The sequence below is a fragment of the Sinocyclocheilus anshuiensis genome, unplaced genomic scaffold, assembly GCF_001515605.1.
Source record: "Sinocyclocheilus anshuiensis isolate Anshui unplaced genomic scaffold, SAMN03320099.WGS_v1.1 scaffold770, whole genome shotgun sequence".
Lineage (NCBI taxonomy): Eukaryota > Metazoa > Chordata > Actinopteri > Cypriniformes > Cyprinidae > Sinocyclocheilus > Sinocyclocheilus anshuiensis.
Genome location: NW_015544161.1, coordinates 37,234 through 50,363, shown reverse-complemented (window position 1 = coordinate 50,363; position 13,130 = coordinate 37,234). Strand labels below are relative to the sequence as shown.

Here is a 13,130-nt window from a genome sequence, read left to right as displayed (position 1 = left end):
TAAGAATATATGATATATATGTGTGTGTTAAGAAAAAATAATATATATATATATATATATATATATAACATTTGAACAATATATGGCTGAAATATGAGGGTAAGTAAAAAATGTTAAATGTCAGGGTCCTTTAAATTCAAACCCAACTATCCATGTGCCGGAAGTGGTGTAACCGGAAGAAAACCAAAGTTCTGAGGCGGTGTTTTCCATTGTGACTTCGCTATTCGCCGATGCGGTATCTAAGCGAAGATTTTTGCTTTTCGTAGTGGTGTTTCGTAAAGATGGTGGGTAACGTTAACATATTTTAATTTCGCAATAAAAACACGTTGTTTTTGTAAACTATGGCCATATAGGCGATCTTAATGTAATGTAGCTTGCTAACCGGTTACCAGCTTCTTCGATTAACGTTAAACGTCGAATCCAACCGATCACAGATCAGTTTCACTCCTCAGTACTGTTGTTATCACAAACACGCGGAGGAATGCCTGTCAGCGAATATCATTTACATTGTTTCACTAGCAGAAGACTGTACGTTTCAACATATCACCAAGATATGAAGTTTAAAATATTTACATTTAAAAGGGAGCGTAATTATGTAGCCTCATAGTCTTAATGCGTTTTAAGAGGCTTTTAAGTATCTTCCTGCGTTGTTTTTTCCTTCCCAGACTCATCAGCACACAGTCTGTCAGCTGTAGCCAAAGTATATATACATTAAGCCATAATCAGAGAGATGGATGACATCCAGGAGATCTCAGAACCCGGCAGTCCTCTGTACAGTCCCCGGATGAAGCCCGACACTCCGGACTCCCTGAATAATGCCTGTCTATTAAATGACAGTGACCTCCTGTTTGAAGACCGTGGACACTCAAATGAATTCTCCACTTTTGTTCCCGAGACCCCAAGGTAGCGTTTCTTTTGTAAAAAAAAAAAAAAAATTATATTAATTATTATTATTATTTTTTTGCAATGTAATAGACGATTCATAATAATGAGAGCAATGACAAGAATCTGTCCTCACTTTACAGCCCCCTGACTCACAGAAGAAAACAACATTCCCAGAAAGATGACAACAGAAATGTGGTATGAGTAAAAGGGCAGAATGCTATACTATGATACAGCTCTATTTTTGTATTATGCTTGGAGTATTCACATTACAAGAATTCTCTGTGTGCGCAAATACTTGGTTTTCTGGCTACATTTCCTAAAATGTGTAGTAAGCAGCAAAGCATGCTGTGGAATACTGTTACCCACAATGCAGTGGGCTTGACCTTTCATTTCCAGTGCTGACAAGAAATAATGAAGTATTATGAAATGAAAAACAACGATTTTTATATATTATATAATATGCCAAATAACCATTTATTTCTCAAATGTAAGATTTTTTTCCATTAAAGATGCAAAAATATATATTTTGCGATGAAAGTTGCTAAACAATCATTTTTATGTATTTTATAATAAAATATTATATAAAATAAAAAATATATTATATAAAATAACCATTTACCACAATTATTTTAAAGTTAAGAATGCTAAATAATAATTTTAAGTATTACAAAAATGCAAAATATTCTTTATTTATCAAATTAAAAACAAATTACACTTAAAAATGCGAAATAATTTTATATATTATATAAAATGCAAAATAACCATTTATTTATACAATTTAGCAAAATTATTTTACAATTAAAGATGCAAAATAATCATTTTATGTATGATTTAAAATACAGTTAACTGTTTGTTTATAAATTAAAGAATAATTTACAATTAAAAATGCAAAATAGCATTTTTATTTTGTTGGATTAGTTTTCATTATTTTGTTATTCTGCTTAATTACACATGCAATATGTAAACAATGTAATGGCTGCAAATTGAAATTATGTCATTAGAAGTACATAATACTACAGTACTGTTTCACGTACTATTTTTTTTAAAGAATTAGTAAACATTATGCTAACTGCATGCCATAGTATGCCAATTCTAGTACTGCATTCAGAAGAAATTCTGTCTTTTTGGAATTGTTATTCATAAATATTTTAATGCTTTTTTTATGCTTGGTTAAGGCAACATCATCCTGTTCAGATGGAAGCAAATGGGAAGGACGAGAACACATTCTAGGATACCTCAGCACCACTCCAAGCTCCCAGAGAACGATGAAGCGGCGCAGGCTGGAGGACTCAAATGCAAGCACGCTACGTGGACACTCTGCAGTTACAGGAGCAAACAGATTTGTAACGGCCTCGTCTCTTTTATCCTCCAATTTTAAATGGTTGGAGTCTCCACGTCCAGCAACCTCCTATGCTTCTCGTGTTTCTGCATCTTCCAAGCCCTCGTCCTCAGCTGGGTCTTCCACGTGTGCACTGGATCAAAGTAGTGATCCGGCATATTTAAATGAGCTGCTAGTGATGGGTCACACCTCTAAGCAAAAGACACTGAACACCAGCAATGGAAGGGAACAGAGGTCCAAAAAGACCATCTATAGCAAGACCAGATCTAAAGCCTCTAAAAGTACATCAGCACACTCTCCTTTAAACGCAATAGAGTATGAAGCTTCACTGCTGGATGCAGGTACGGATAACCAGGGTCCACACATTTAAAAGAATAGTTCACCCAAAAATGAAAATTTGCTGAAAATGTACTCGCACTCAAACCTTTCAAGTTGTAGATGAGTTTGTTTCTTCATCAGAACAGATTTGTAGAAATTTAGCATTAGATCATTTGCTTAGTTCATCAGTTGCTCAGGATCCTGTGCAGTGAATGGGTGCCGTCAGAATGGGAGTCCAAACAGATGATAAAAACATCACAATAATCCACACGACTCCAGTCCATCAATTAACGTATTGTGGAATGAAAAGCTGTGCATTTGTAATAAACAAATCCATCATTTGAGGTGTTTTATATTTTAACTGGCGTTTACGGCTAAATTACGAGTCCTCTATCCATAAAATTTCTCCAAATCTGTTCTGATGAAGAAACAAACTCATCTGCATCTTGGATGGCCTTAGAGTGAGTACATTTTTAGTACATTTCATTTTTGAGTGAATGTCTTTAAATGTCAGGAGGATATTGCTCAATGTTTTTTCTATAATTTTTTTTTTTGCTTCGTTTGTTTATAGCAAAGAGAATGCAAGAACCAGTGCGTTCACCTGTATGTCAGATACCAGAAAACATTGTCATCATTGAGGATGATGCTGATGATGTTGAGAGCATGGTCCACTCCGTTCATATGGCTGAGGATGAAGCGTATGCCAGAAGCCTTCAGGTACAACTCGCTCTCCTGATCCTTATTGAGGAGCAATAGAAAAGTGACTAACTCTGTTATTCTGGTGTTTGCAGGAACAGTTTGATTTGGAGGAGCGAATGGAGCAGCAGAGGCTACAGAGCAGATCGTCAAACAGAGACAACCACATGGTCAGTTTGGGTTTTTGCTTTATTCTTATTGCTGTTTTTCTTTGGAGCTCTGAATGATGGTGCTTTGATCATACGCCAACAAAAAGTGATGGTTTCGTGCAGGTTGATCCGTATGTTGGATTGGGCTGGATCTCTCCTTGGGCCTCAATGATCACCTCTGCATCATTCTCACGTGGATCCTCTGAGCTTTCAGAGCTGCAGCAGGTCATCTTTGGAGAGCAACCCCGTAAGTCACCATACATGAGCCAAATATAACAGCTCAACAGAAACAGAAATAATTTCATTCTGTCTTGATTTCATTCATTTTAATGAAAAACAGGTTTTAATCAGTTTCGAAAATGCATAAAAATCATAATTATGTATAAAATATAAATTATAAACAATTCACAAACAAATTAATATATTCATAATTTTCATAGAACTAATAAATTAATACATATTATATATTCTATTTAATATCACAAATTATATACATATATTGTCTCTTATTCTCACCAAGACTGCATATATTTGATAAAAAATACAGTAAAAAACTTAATATTGTGAAATATTATTAACATTTGAAATTACTATTTTCTATTTGAATATATTGTAATATGTAATTTATTCCTGTGATGCAAAGCTGAATTTTCAGCAGCCATTTCTCCAGTCTTCAGTGTCACATGATCATTAAAGAAACATTTCTTATTATAAATATTGAGAACAGTTGCGCTGCTCGTTATTTTTGTAAAAACTGTGAAATACTTTTATTCAGGATTCTTTGATGAATAAAAGAAAGCATTTATTTGAAATAAAAATCTTTTTTGACAATATAAATGTCTTTCTGTCACAGCTGCATCTCTGCTGAATAAAAGTATTAATTTCTTTATTAAAAAAAAACTTATCAAATCCAAACCTTTGATCAACAGCGTGTAAATATTATATACTACATTATATATATATTACATATATAACAGTGGTGTTCTGAAATGATGCAAAGTCCTTATTATTATTATTTTTTTTTTATTAATTGTAAATTCATGTCCCAGTCACATTTTCTTGGTTAAATAAACGTTACTTACACTATCAGAATAAAAATCTATTATACATTAACAATGTAATTAATAGGCTATTCTATTTATTAAAACCAAGTATAAATCTCAGCAGTTTAGTGTTTTTAAGCATTTTACATTTATTCCAAAATAACTCAAGGCAGTAAACAATTTAATATATTTTATTAAGACAATTATATATTTTATTGATGAACTGATGTTCAGCTGTTTTTTTTTTTTAAATTTTATAATAAACTTATTTTTGGATAATCAGTCAACAGAGCTCGGTAAACATTGGTCACAAATGTGGAGATGTACCTTTAATTTCAACAAGCTGATTGCTCACAAAAAAAAAAAAAGATAATGTTTTCAGGCCATGTGAAGCTTGATTTTGACGTAAGTGTGTGAATTGCTTACTATTTAATAAAGGCTTCCCATTAATTCCATCATATTGTTCATTCAGACTGATTCACGAACGCGTAATGTGCACAAACACAAGAGGCGGGATTTATCACATGAACCAGTCATATCAAATCATATCGTGATGGAGGCATTGCCTCCTCTCATGTGACTTTCCCCATTCATTCTCAGTTACTTCCCACCAAACTCACTGCACACTTTAGGGGGTCTGTTAAAACTCAATGGGCTCAGGGGAGGCGAGAGAGATGCAGACTCCCGCTGTAATTTTACCCGCTGGTGTCACTGTTGGACATATATATGATATTTAGGATTTATACAATTTTTGTCATATTTTGTAACATTTGCTTTGTTTCATTTTTGTACTATACATTTTTGTTCTCATCCAATATTTTGAGCAGGCACTGCCTCCCTTTTCTCCTCGGAGGAAATGCCCCTGAATGTATATGTATATATATGTATGTATGTATATTTAATTTTTTGATTGAACAGGCAGACAACAGGGCCGCCATCAAACCAACAGAACTCGCAATTCCCGGCGCAGACAAGCTTCTCGCTTGCAGATGGACTTGTTTGATGACAGTCAGGGAAATAATTATGAGGTTTGATTTATACTAATTCACAGAAATCACATGCTTGATTACAATTGGTAACTCTGATATTATCTGTTGCTTTGTCAGGCTCTCTTAGCATTCGAGGAGCAACAAGGTGCTGTAGTAGCCAAGAACACTCTGACAAAGGCCAAGATCGAACGGCTGCCCGTGAAAACATACGATCCCGCACACAGCGCAGGAAAGACAGAGTAAGTCACAGAAGAGGACGCAACAAAAGAGATTTCCCATAATGCAATATTTAAATCATACTCTCTTTACAGTTGCCAGATCTGTTTCAGTGAGTACAAGGCGGGTGAACGACTCAGGATCCTTCCATGTCTCCATGATTACCACGTCAAATGCATCGACCGCTGGCTAAAGGTCTAGCTTGCTTTAAAAACACAATCCCATAATTCATTTCACAGTCGCATTTTGCTAATCATTTTCTGCGTTTCTTACAGGAGAACGCCACATGTCCAATCTGCAGAGCGGATATATCAGAGTGTGGTGGTTTTTCTTGAGCTCACAACTTCAGGACTCAGAATCTACCTCACAGCTGGTCATTTGACCCTGTTAGATTTTTAAACAGTCTTATTTTGTGTGTCATTAAATGATTTTACATGCAAAATATCGTCCAAGGTTGGAACCAGCATAAAGCACTGCCAAGCACTGTTTTATTTAGAAAGATCCTTCTAAAATTTATCAGACATGACTGTATCACACCAGTGGCAACAAACCTGTTACGACACTGTTAGCAATAGCTAAACTTGAATTTCTGACTTACAAATAGAATCACTTTATATACACTTTCTGTCCATTTTTATTATAACCGAGACAAAAAATATATATGTTGCTGTTACAGTCATTCTATCACTGTTGTTTATGTAAATATCAGGCATCATGCCATGTAGCATGTGATTTTATTCACTCTGTTTCGTAATATCGCTTCTTCAAGGCTCTGTACTTCCGGAGGTAATAGAGGGCCTCGAGCTCTTTCACCACGAATTCTCCTCGGCTGATGAGCTCTTCGATCTTTTCGGGGTCGCGCACATCTTTATTCTTAGCAAACACAGCCCTCAGTCTGTCTCTGGAATAGTCGGCTTTTTTCGGATACTCCCGTCCAAGAAACAGCAACTTCAAGCAGAAGAATCAGAAGACAGGATTATGAATTTCTAATGCCTAGAGTCACAGATGTGTGCAGAATTGGCAGAATTTTTTTCATACTTGAATGTCCATTCTCTTAATATAAATGAAGACTATGACTTAATATAGCTAGTCGATATTGGGCAGATCAGGGCTAGTTGTCAATTTTAAGTCCAATGAATACTGTGCTACCAAGTAATACTTGGTTTATTTTTCGAGGTAATTCTGTAAAAGATTTTTTTTTGCTAAAAAAAAAACACTTGTAACGCCTCAGCAGATCAGACCAATCTTTTGCTCAACTTGTACTGATATAATACCAGTGTTGGGGGTAACGCATTACAAGTAACGCGAGTTACGTAATCTAATTACTTTTTTACAGTAACTAGTAAAGTAACGCATTACTTTTACTAATGTAGTAACGAGTTACTTTTTCAAATAAGTAACGCAAGTTACTTTTTTTTCCAATTTATTGATTGACAAGTCTCCTGTCCCCATGTTGAGAGAAATCAGAAGATGCTATGGTAGTTTTAAAATAAATATGAATATGCATTAATTCATCTCACTCACAAAAAAAAAACCCACAGATTCAGTATTCCTCAAAATGAATAAAAATAATGCAACTCAGAATATGACGCGAACCTGCAATAATTAAATGTTAAACAACACAAATATCCTTTATGTTTTTAATCCCATTCTATTAACCAATGTCTTTGCTTCTGACCTTCGATGATCCAGTTCAATCAGGCTAATAAGCACAAGAAATAATTTCATTCTGTCTTGATTTCATTCATTTTAATGAAAAACAGGTTTTAATCAGTTTCGAAAATGCATAAAAATCATAATTATGTATAAAATATAAATTATAAACAATTCACAAACAAATTAATATATTCATAATTTTCATAGAACTAATAAATTAATACATATTATATATTCTATTTAATATCACAAATTATATACATATATTGTCTCTTATTCTCACCAAGACTGCATATATTTGATAAAAAATACAGTAAAAAACTTAATATTGTGAAATATTATTAACATTTGAAATTACTATTTTCTATTTGAATATATTGTAATATGTAATTTATTCCTGTGATGCAAAGCTGAATTTTCAGCAGCCATTTCTCCAGTCTTCAGTGTCACATGATCATTAAAGAAACATTTCTTATTATAAATATTGAGAACAGTTGCGCTGCTCGTTATTTTTGTAAAAACTGTGAAATACTTTTATTCAGGATTCTTTGATGAATAAAAGAAAGCATTTATTTGAAATAAAAATCTTTTTTGACAATATAAATGTCTTTCTGTCACAGCTGCATCTCTGCTGAATAAAAGTATTAATTTCTTTATTAAAAAAAAACTTATCAAATCCAAACCTTTGATCAACAGCGTGTAAATATTATATACTACATTATATATATATTACATATATAACAGTGGTGTTCTGAAATGATGCAAAGTCCTTATTATTATTATTTTTTTTTTATTAATTGTAAATTCATGTCCCAGTCACATTTTCTTGGTTAAATAAACGTTACTTACACTATCAGAATAAAAATCTATTATACATTAACAATGTAATTAATAGGCTATTCTATTTATTAAAACCAAGTATAAATCTCAGCAGTTTAGTGTTTTTAAGCATTTTACATTTATTCCAAAATAACTCAAGGCAGTAAACAATTTAATATATTTTATTAAGACAATTATATATTTTATTGATGAACTGATGTTCAGCTGTTTTTTTTTTTTAAATTTTATAATAAACTTATTTTTGGATAATCAGTCAACAGAGCTCGGTAAACATTGGTCACAAATGTGGAGATGTACCTTTAATTTCAACAAGCTGATTGCTCACAAAAAAAAAAAAAGATAATGTTTTCAGGCCATGTGAAGCTTGATTTTGACGTAAGTGTGTGAATTGCTTACTATTTAATAAAGGCTTCCCATTAATTCCATCATATTGTTCATTCAGACTGATTCACGAACGCGTAATGTGCACAAACACAAGAGGCGGGATTTATCACATGAACCAGTCATATCAAATCATATCGTGATGGAGGCATTGCCTCCTCTCATGTGACTTTCCCCATTCATTCTCAGTTACTTCCCACCAAACTCACTGCACACTTTAGGGGGTCTGTTAAAACTCAATGGGCTCAGGGGAGGCGAGAGAGATGCAGACTCCCGCTGTAATTTTACCCGCTGGTGTCACTGTTGGACATATATATGATATTTAGGATTTATACAATTTTTGTCATATTTTGTAACATTTGCTTTGTTTCATTTTTGTACTATACATTTTTGTTCTCATCCAATATTTTGAGCAGGCACTGCCTCCCTTTTCTCCTCGGAGGAAATGCCCCTGAATGTATATGTATATATATGTATGTATGTATATTTAATTTTTTGATTGAACAGGCAGACAACAGGGCCGCCATCAAACCAACAGAACTCGCAATTCCCGGCGCAGACAAGCTTCTCGCTTGCAGATGGACTTGTTTGATGACAGTCAGGGAAATAATTATGAGGTTTGATTTATACTAATTCACAGAAATCACATGCTTGATTACAATTGGTAACTCTGATATTATCTGTTGCTTTGTCAGGCTCTCTTAGCATTCGAGGAGCAACAAGGTGCTGTAGTAGCCAAGAACACTCTGACAAAGGCCAAGATCGAACGGCTGCCCGTGAAAACATACGATCCCGCACACAGCGCAGGAAAGACAGAGTAAGTCACAGAAGAGGACGCAACAAAAGAGATTTCCCATAATGCAATATTTAAATCATACTCTCTTTACAGTTGCCAGATCTGTTTCAGTGAGTACAAGGCGGGTGAACGACTCAGGATCCTTCCATGTCTCCATGATTACCACGTCAAATGCATCGACCGCTGGCTAAAGGTCTAGCTTGCTTTAAAAACACAATCCCATAATTCATTTCACAGTCGCATTTTGCTAATCATTTTCTGCGTTTCTTACAGGAGAACGCCACATGTCCAATCTGCAGAGCGGATATATCAGAGTGTGGTGGTTTTTCTTGAGCTCACAACTTCAGGACTCAGAATCTACCTCACAGCTGGTCATTTGACCCTGTTAGATTTTTAAACAGTCTTATTTTGTGTGTCATTAAATGATTTTACATGCAAAATATCGTCCAAGGTTGGAACCAGCATAAAGCACTGCCAAGCACTGTTTTATTTAGAAAGATCCTTCTAAAATTTATCAGACATGACTGTATCACACCAGTGGCAACAAACCTGTTACGACACTGTTAGCAATAGCTAAACTTGAATTTCTGACTTACAAATAGAATCACTTTATATACACTTTCTGTCCATTTTTATTATAACCGAGACAAAAAATATATATGTTGCTGTTACAGTCATTCTATCACTGTTGTTTATGTAAATATCAGGCATCATGCCATGTAGCATGTGATTTTATTCACTCTGTTTCGTAATATCGCTTCTTCAAGGCTCTGTACTTCCGGAGGTAATAGAGGGCCTCGAGCTCTTTCACCACGAATTCTCCTCGGCTGATGAGCTCTTCGATCTTTTCGGGGTCGCGCACATCTTTATTCTTAGCAAACACAGCCCTCAGTCTGTCTCTGGAATAGTCGGCTTTTTTCGGATACTCCCGTCCAAGAAACAGCAACTTCAAGCAGAAGAATCAGAAGACAGGATTATGAATTTCTAATGCCTAGAGTCACAGATGTGTGCAGAATTGGCAGAATTTTTTTCATACTTGAATGTCCATTCTCTTAATATAAATGAAGACTATGACTTAATATAGCTAGTCGATATTGGGCAGATCAGGGCTAGTTGTCAATTTTAAGTCCAATGAATACTGTGCTACCAAGTAATACTTGGTTTATTTTTCGAGGTAATTCTGTAAAAGATTTTTTTTTGCTAAAAAAAAAACACTTGTAACGCCTCAGCAGATCAGACCAATCTTTTGCTCAACTTGTACTGATATAATACCAGTGTTGGGGGTAACGCATTACAAGTAACGCGAGTTACGTAATCTAATTACTTTTTTACAGTAACTAGTAAAGTAACGCATTACTTTTACTAATGTAGTACCGAGTTACTTTTTCAAATAAGTAACGCAAGTTACTTTTTTTTCCAATTTATTGATTGACAAGTCTCCTGTCCCCATGTTGAGAGAAATCAGAAGACGCTATGGTAGTTTTAAAATAAATATGAATATGCATTAATTCATCTCACTCACAAAAAAAAAACCCACAGATTCAGTATTCCTCAAAATGAATAAAAATAATGCAACTCAGAATATGACGCGAACCTGCAATAATTAAATGTTAAACAACACAAATATCCTTTATGTTTTTAATCCCATTCTATTAACCAATGTCTTTGCTTCTGACCTTCGATGATCCAGTTCAATCAGGCTAATAAGCACAAATTACTCTAGACAAACATTTGTGTGTCTTTTTTTTTATTGCTGAAGTGTGTTGAAATTTCTTCTTCTGCATTCTACTGTACGGACGTGAATTTACTTTCCCTTCAGCCTGAGGTTTATTCATTTCACTTTTGGTGTGAAAAGGCTTTTATATTTGCCAAAAATATAACTTTTTTATTTTAAAAACAAACAAGCAAGTCATGTCCAGATTTAAAAAGTAATGCAAAAGTAACGTAATGCATTACTTTTCATAAAAAGGAACTAAGTAACGTAATTAGTTGCTTTTTATGGAGTAACGCAATATTGTAATGCATTACTTTTAAAAGTAACTTTCCCCAACACTGTATAATACTATACACGTATGTGTGTGTACATATTTTTTTCAGTCTTGAGTAGAATTAAGATTTCTATTTTTATTGATTTTTGTTTTAGATTTATATTTCACAATAAATACATCATTTTTACCAATATACAAAAACACTGAGAAACACTTCGTAATTTGTCATTTGACTCAGAACTTTATAGTAACTATGATTAAAACCCCGGGACAACTTTTAATTTCTGATTTCAAGTTTACATGAAAATGACGAGGGGTTTGTAAATGTTGTTTTCATGGCATTTCAAAGCAGAAGGGGGCAGCGTACTCCGTTTTGTACAGTTGCACTACCTCTGCTCGGAGTGGGTTGGCCATTTCCCAGTGATTACTCTGATCTCAGCCCACCAACCTGCGTACAATAGGCCTACACTCCAGGGGCCTCATTTATAAAATCCACGGCAACGTTCATATTTATAAAAACGGTCTTTGACGTGGAAAAGTACTTACCGCCACGTCAGGGTCTGAGCAGGCGTACACACTTTTCATTGTGGCAAAGTCGGAGTACTGCAGCTATTTGAATATCTAAGCTGCAATAATAATTAAAGCGGTGTACGTGAAAGCACCGAATTCATAAACAACAAAGATGCAGTGTAAGAGATTAATTGTGTAGTGTAGTCAGATTTTTTTTTTATTAACGGGAGTTTTTGCGAGATTAAACTGACCTTTTTAGTAGCCTAATGTTGAGTTCGCTTTCTGTATAGTTTATTCCATGTTGTTGTTTTTTTTATTATTTTACAAGAGAACTTGCGAAGTCGTCATTTAATAGCCTACTAATGCGTAAAATAGAAAACAAAAAATGCATAAACGCATCTCCGACTGTTTTGTAGCCTAAAAGAATAGGCCTACGTCGTGCAATAACGGTTTTAATATATTGTATTCAATAACATTGTTAACTTTTTATTTATAACATCTGCTGCTTTGCTTCTGTGAAAATGAATAGAGACATCGGCCTTAAACTTTGTTTGTCATTTACATCAGTTATATTTGTCTAAAATACACTATATATATTTTTGTTTCAGTACATTAATGGCACATTTGAGCAGCATTAGTAAACTGTGTAAATATAAAGAAATGCCAAATCACATGCAAGGTTTTTCAGACCGGAGACCATAATCGAGTAATAATTAATTTTATTATGATATGAAACGTCCAATTGTTCTTTCAGTAAATGTTTTCTAAAGTTTTGCAAGAATTTCGTGGTACTAAACTTTTTATTAGTTGTCATAGCAAGTGATTTTAAAAGTAGGATGGCTCACTTTTTATGACTGAAAATGTTACTTGAATTCGTAGTTTATTCTTACTTTTGGAAAACTAATTGTTTTATAATTATTATTATTATTATTATTATTATTATTATTATTGTTATTTCTGTTGTTTCTAGAAGTAGTAATTTTGATAAGTCAATAGAAAAAATATAACCACACACATTGTTTGTCCACAGAATAATTACGCGTTATTAAATAAAAAGCGTCGCCGCACGAACCTCTACCTCCGCTAGCAGGACCTCAATTTCAGACTCAGTAAAGTTGTTTTTTCTTTGTGCTCGTCATTCTCAAGCATAGAAATTCAGATACTGGCGTGAGCTCATTTATATGGTAATAATATTAATTAGGGAGCGTATACATGGCGGAGATCTGACACCAGTCAGCTGCGCACAATTTCAAGATCATTTGCGATTTATAAATGTCACATCTGGAAGAGAGGCGTAAGCACGCGTTTTTGAGCGCAGGTTCGT

At 34.2% G+C, this 13,130-nt stretch overlaps 2 protein-coding genes across 3 annotated transcripts; both read left to right on the top strand.

The window, feature by feature from the left end:
- The first annotated feature begins 174 nt into the window (after window positions 1–174).
- Window positions 175–6,884, top strand: LOC107695606 (E3 ubiquitin-protein ligase RNF6-like). 2 transcript variants are annotated; one of them, XM_016495606.1, is made up of 11 exons: window positions 175–284; window positions 666–903; window positions 1,026–1,080; window positions 2,061–2,565; window positions 3,114–3,259; window positions 3,334–3,408; window positions 3,511–3,634; window positions 5,349–5,458; window positions 5,537–5,658; window positions 5,731–5,830; window positions 5,911–6,884. In XM_016495606.1, the coding sequence occupies exons 2-11, from the start codon at window positions 731–733 to the stop codon at window positions 5,968–5,970; spliced, it is 1,470 nt and encodes a 489-aa protein (XP_016351092.1). In that variant the 5' UTR covers window positions 175–284; window positions 666–730; the 3' UTR covers window positions 5,971–6,884. The 2 variants fall into 2 exon arrangements, with proteins under 2 accessions (XP_016351092.1, XP_016351093.1); XM_016495607.1 differs by lacking the exon at window positions 175–284 and adding an exon at window positions 308–528.
- Window positions 6,885–8,851: 1,967 nt separating this feature from the next.
- Window positions 8,852–10,048, top strand: LOC107695597 (RING finger protein 44-like). The gene is made up of 4 exons (XM_016495597.1): window positions 8,852–9,129; window positions 9,208–9,329; window positions 9,402–9,501; window positions 9,582–10,048. Exons 1-4 carry the CDS (start codon window positions 9,091–9,093, stop codon window positions 9,639–9,641), a joined length of 321 nt encoding a protein of 106 aa, XP_016351083.1. The 5' UTR covers window positions 8,852–9,090; the 3' UTR covers window positions 9,642–10,048.
- Window positions 10,049–13,130: the final 3,082 nt, after the last annotated feature.

Bases quoted from the DNA above. Each gene is read 5' to 3' on its own strand.
- LOC107695606 (XM_016495606.1), top strand. From the start codon at position 731: ATGGATGACATCCAGGAGATCTCAGAACCCGGCAGTCCTCTGTACAGT. The intron at 3,635-5,348 runs GTAAGTCACCAT...TTGATTGAACAG, and splicing joins CATCTTTGGAGAGCAACCCC to GCAGACAACAGGGCCGCCAT. The intron at 5,659-5,730 runs GTAAGTCACAGA...CTCTCTTTACAG, and splicing joins CACAGCGCAGGAAAGACAGA to TTGCCAGATCTGTTTCAGTG.
- LOC107695597 (XM_016495597.1), top strand. From the start codon at position 9,091: ATGGACTTGTTTGATGACAGTCAGGGAAATAATTATGAG. The intron at 9,330-9,401 runs GTAAGTCACAGA...CTCTCTTTACAG, and splicing joins CACAGCGCAGGAAAGACAGA to TTGCCAGATCTGTTTCAGTG. The intron at 9,502-9,581 runs GTCTAGCTTGCT...CGTTTCTTACAG, and splicing joins GCATCGACCGCTGGCTAAAG to GAGAACGCCACATGTCCAAT.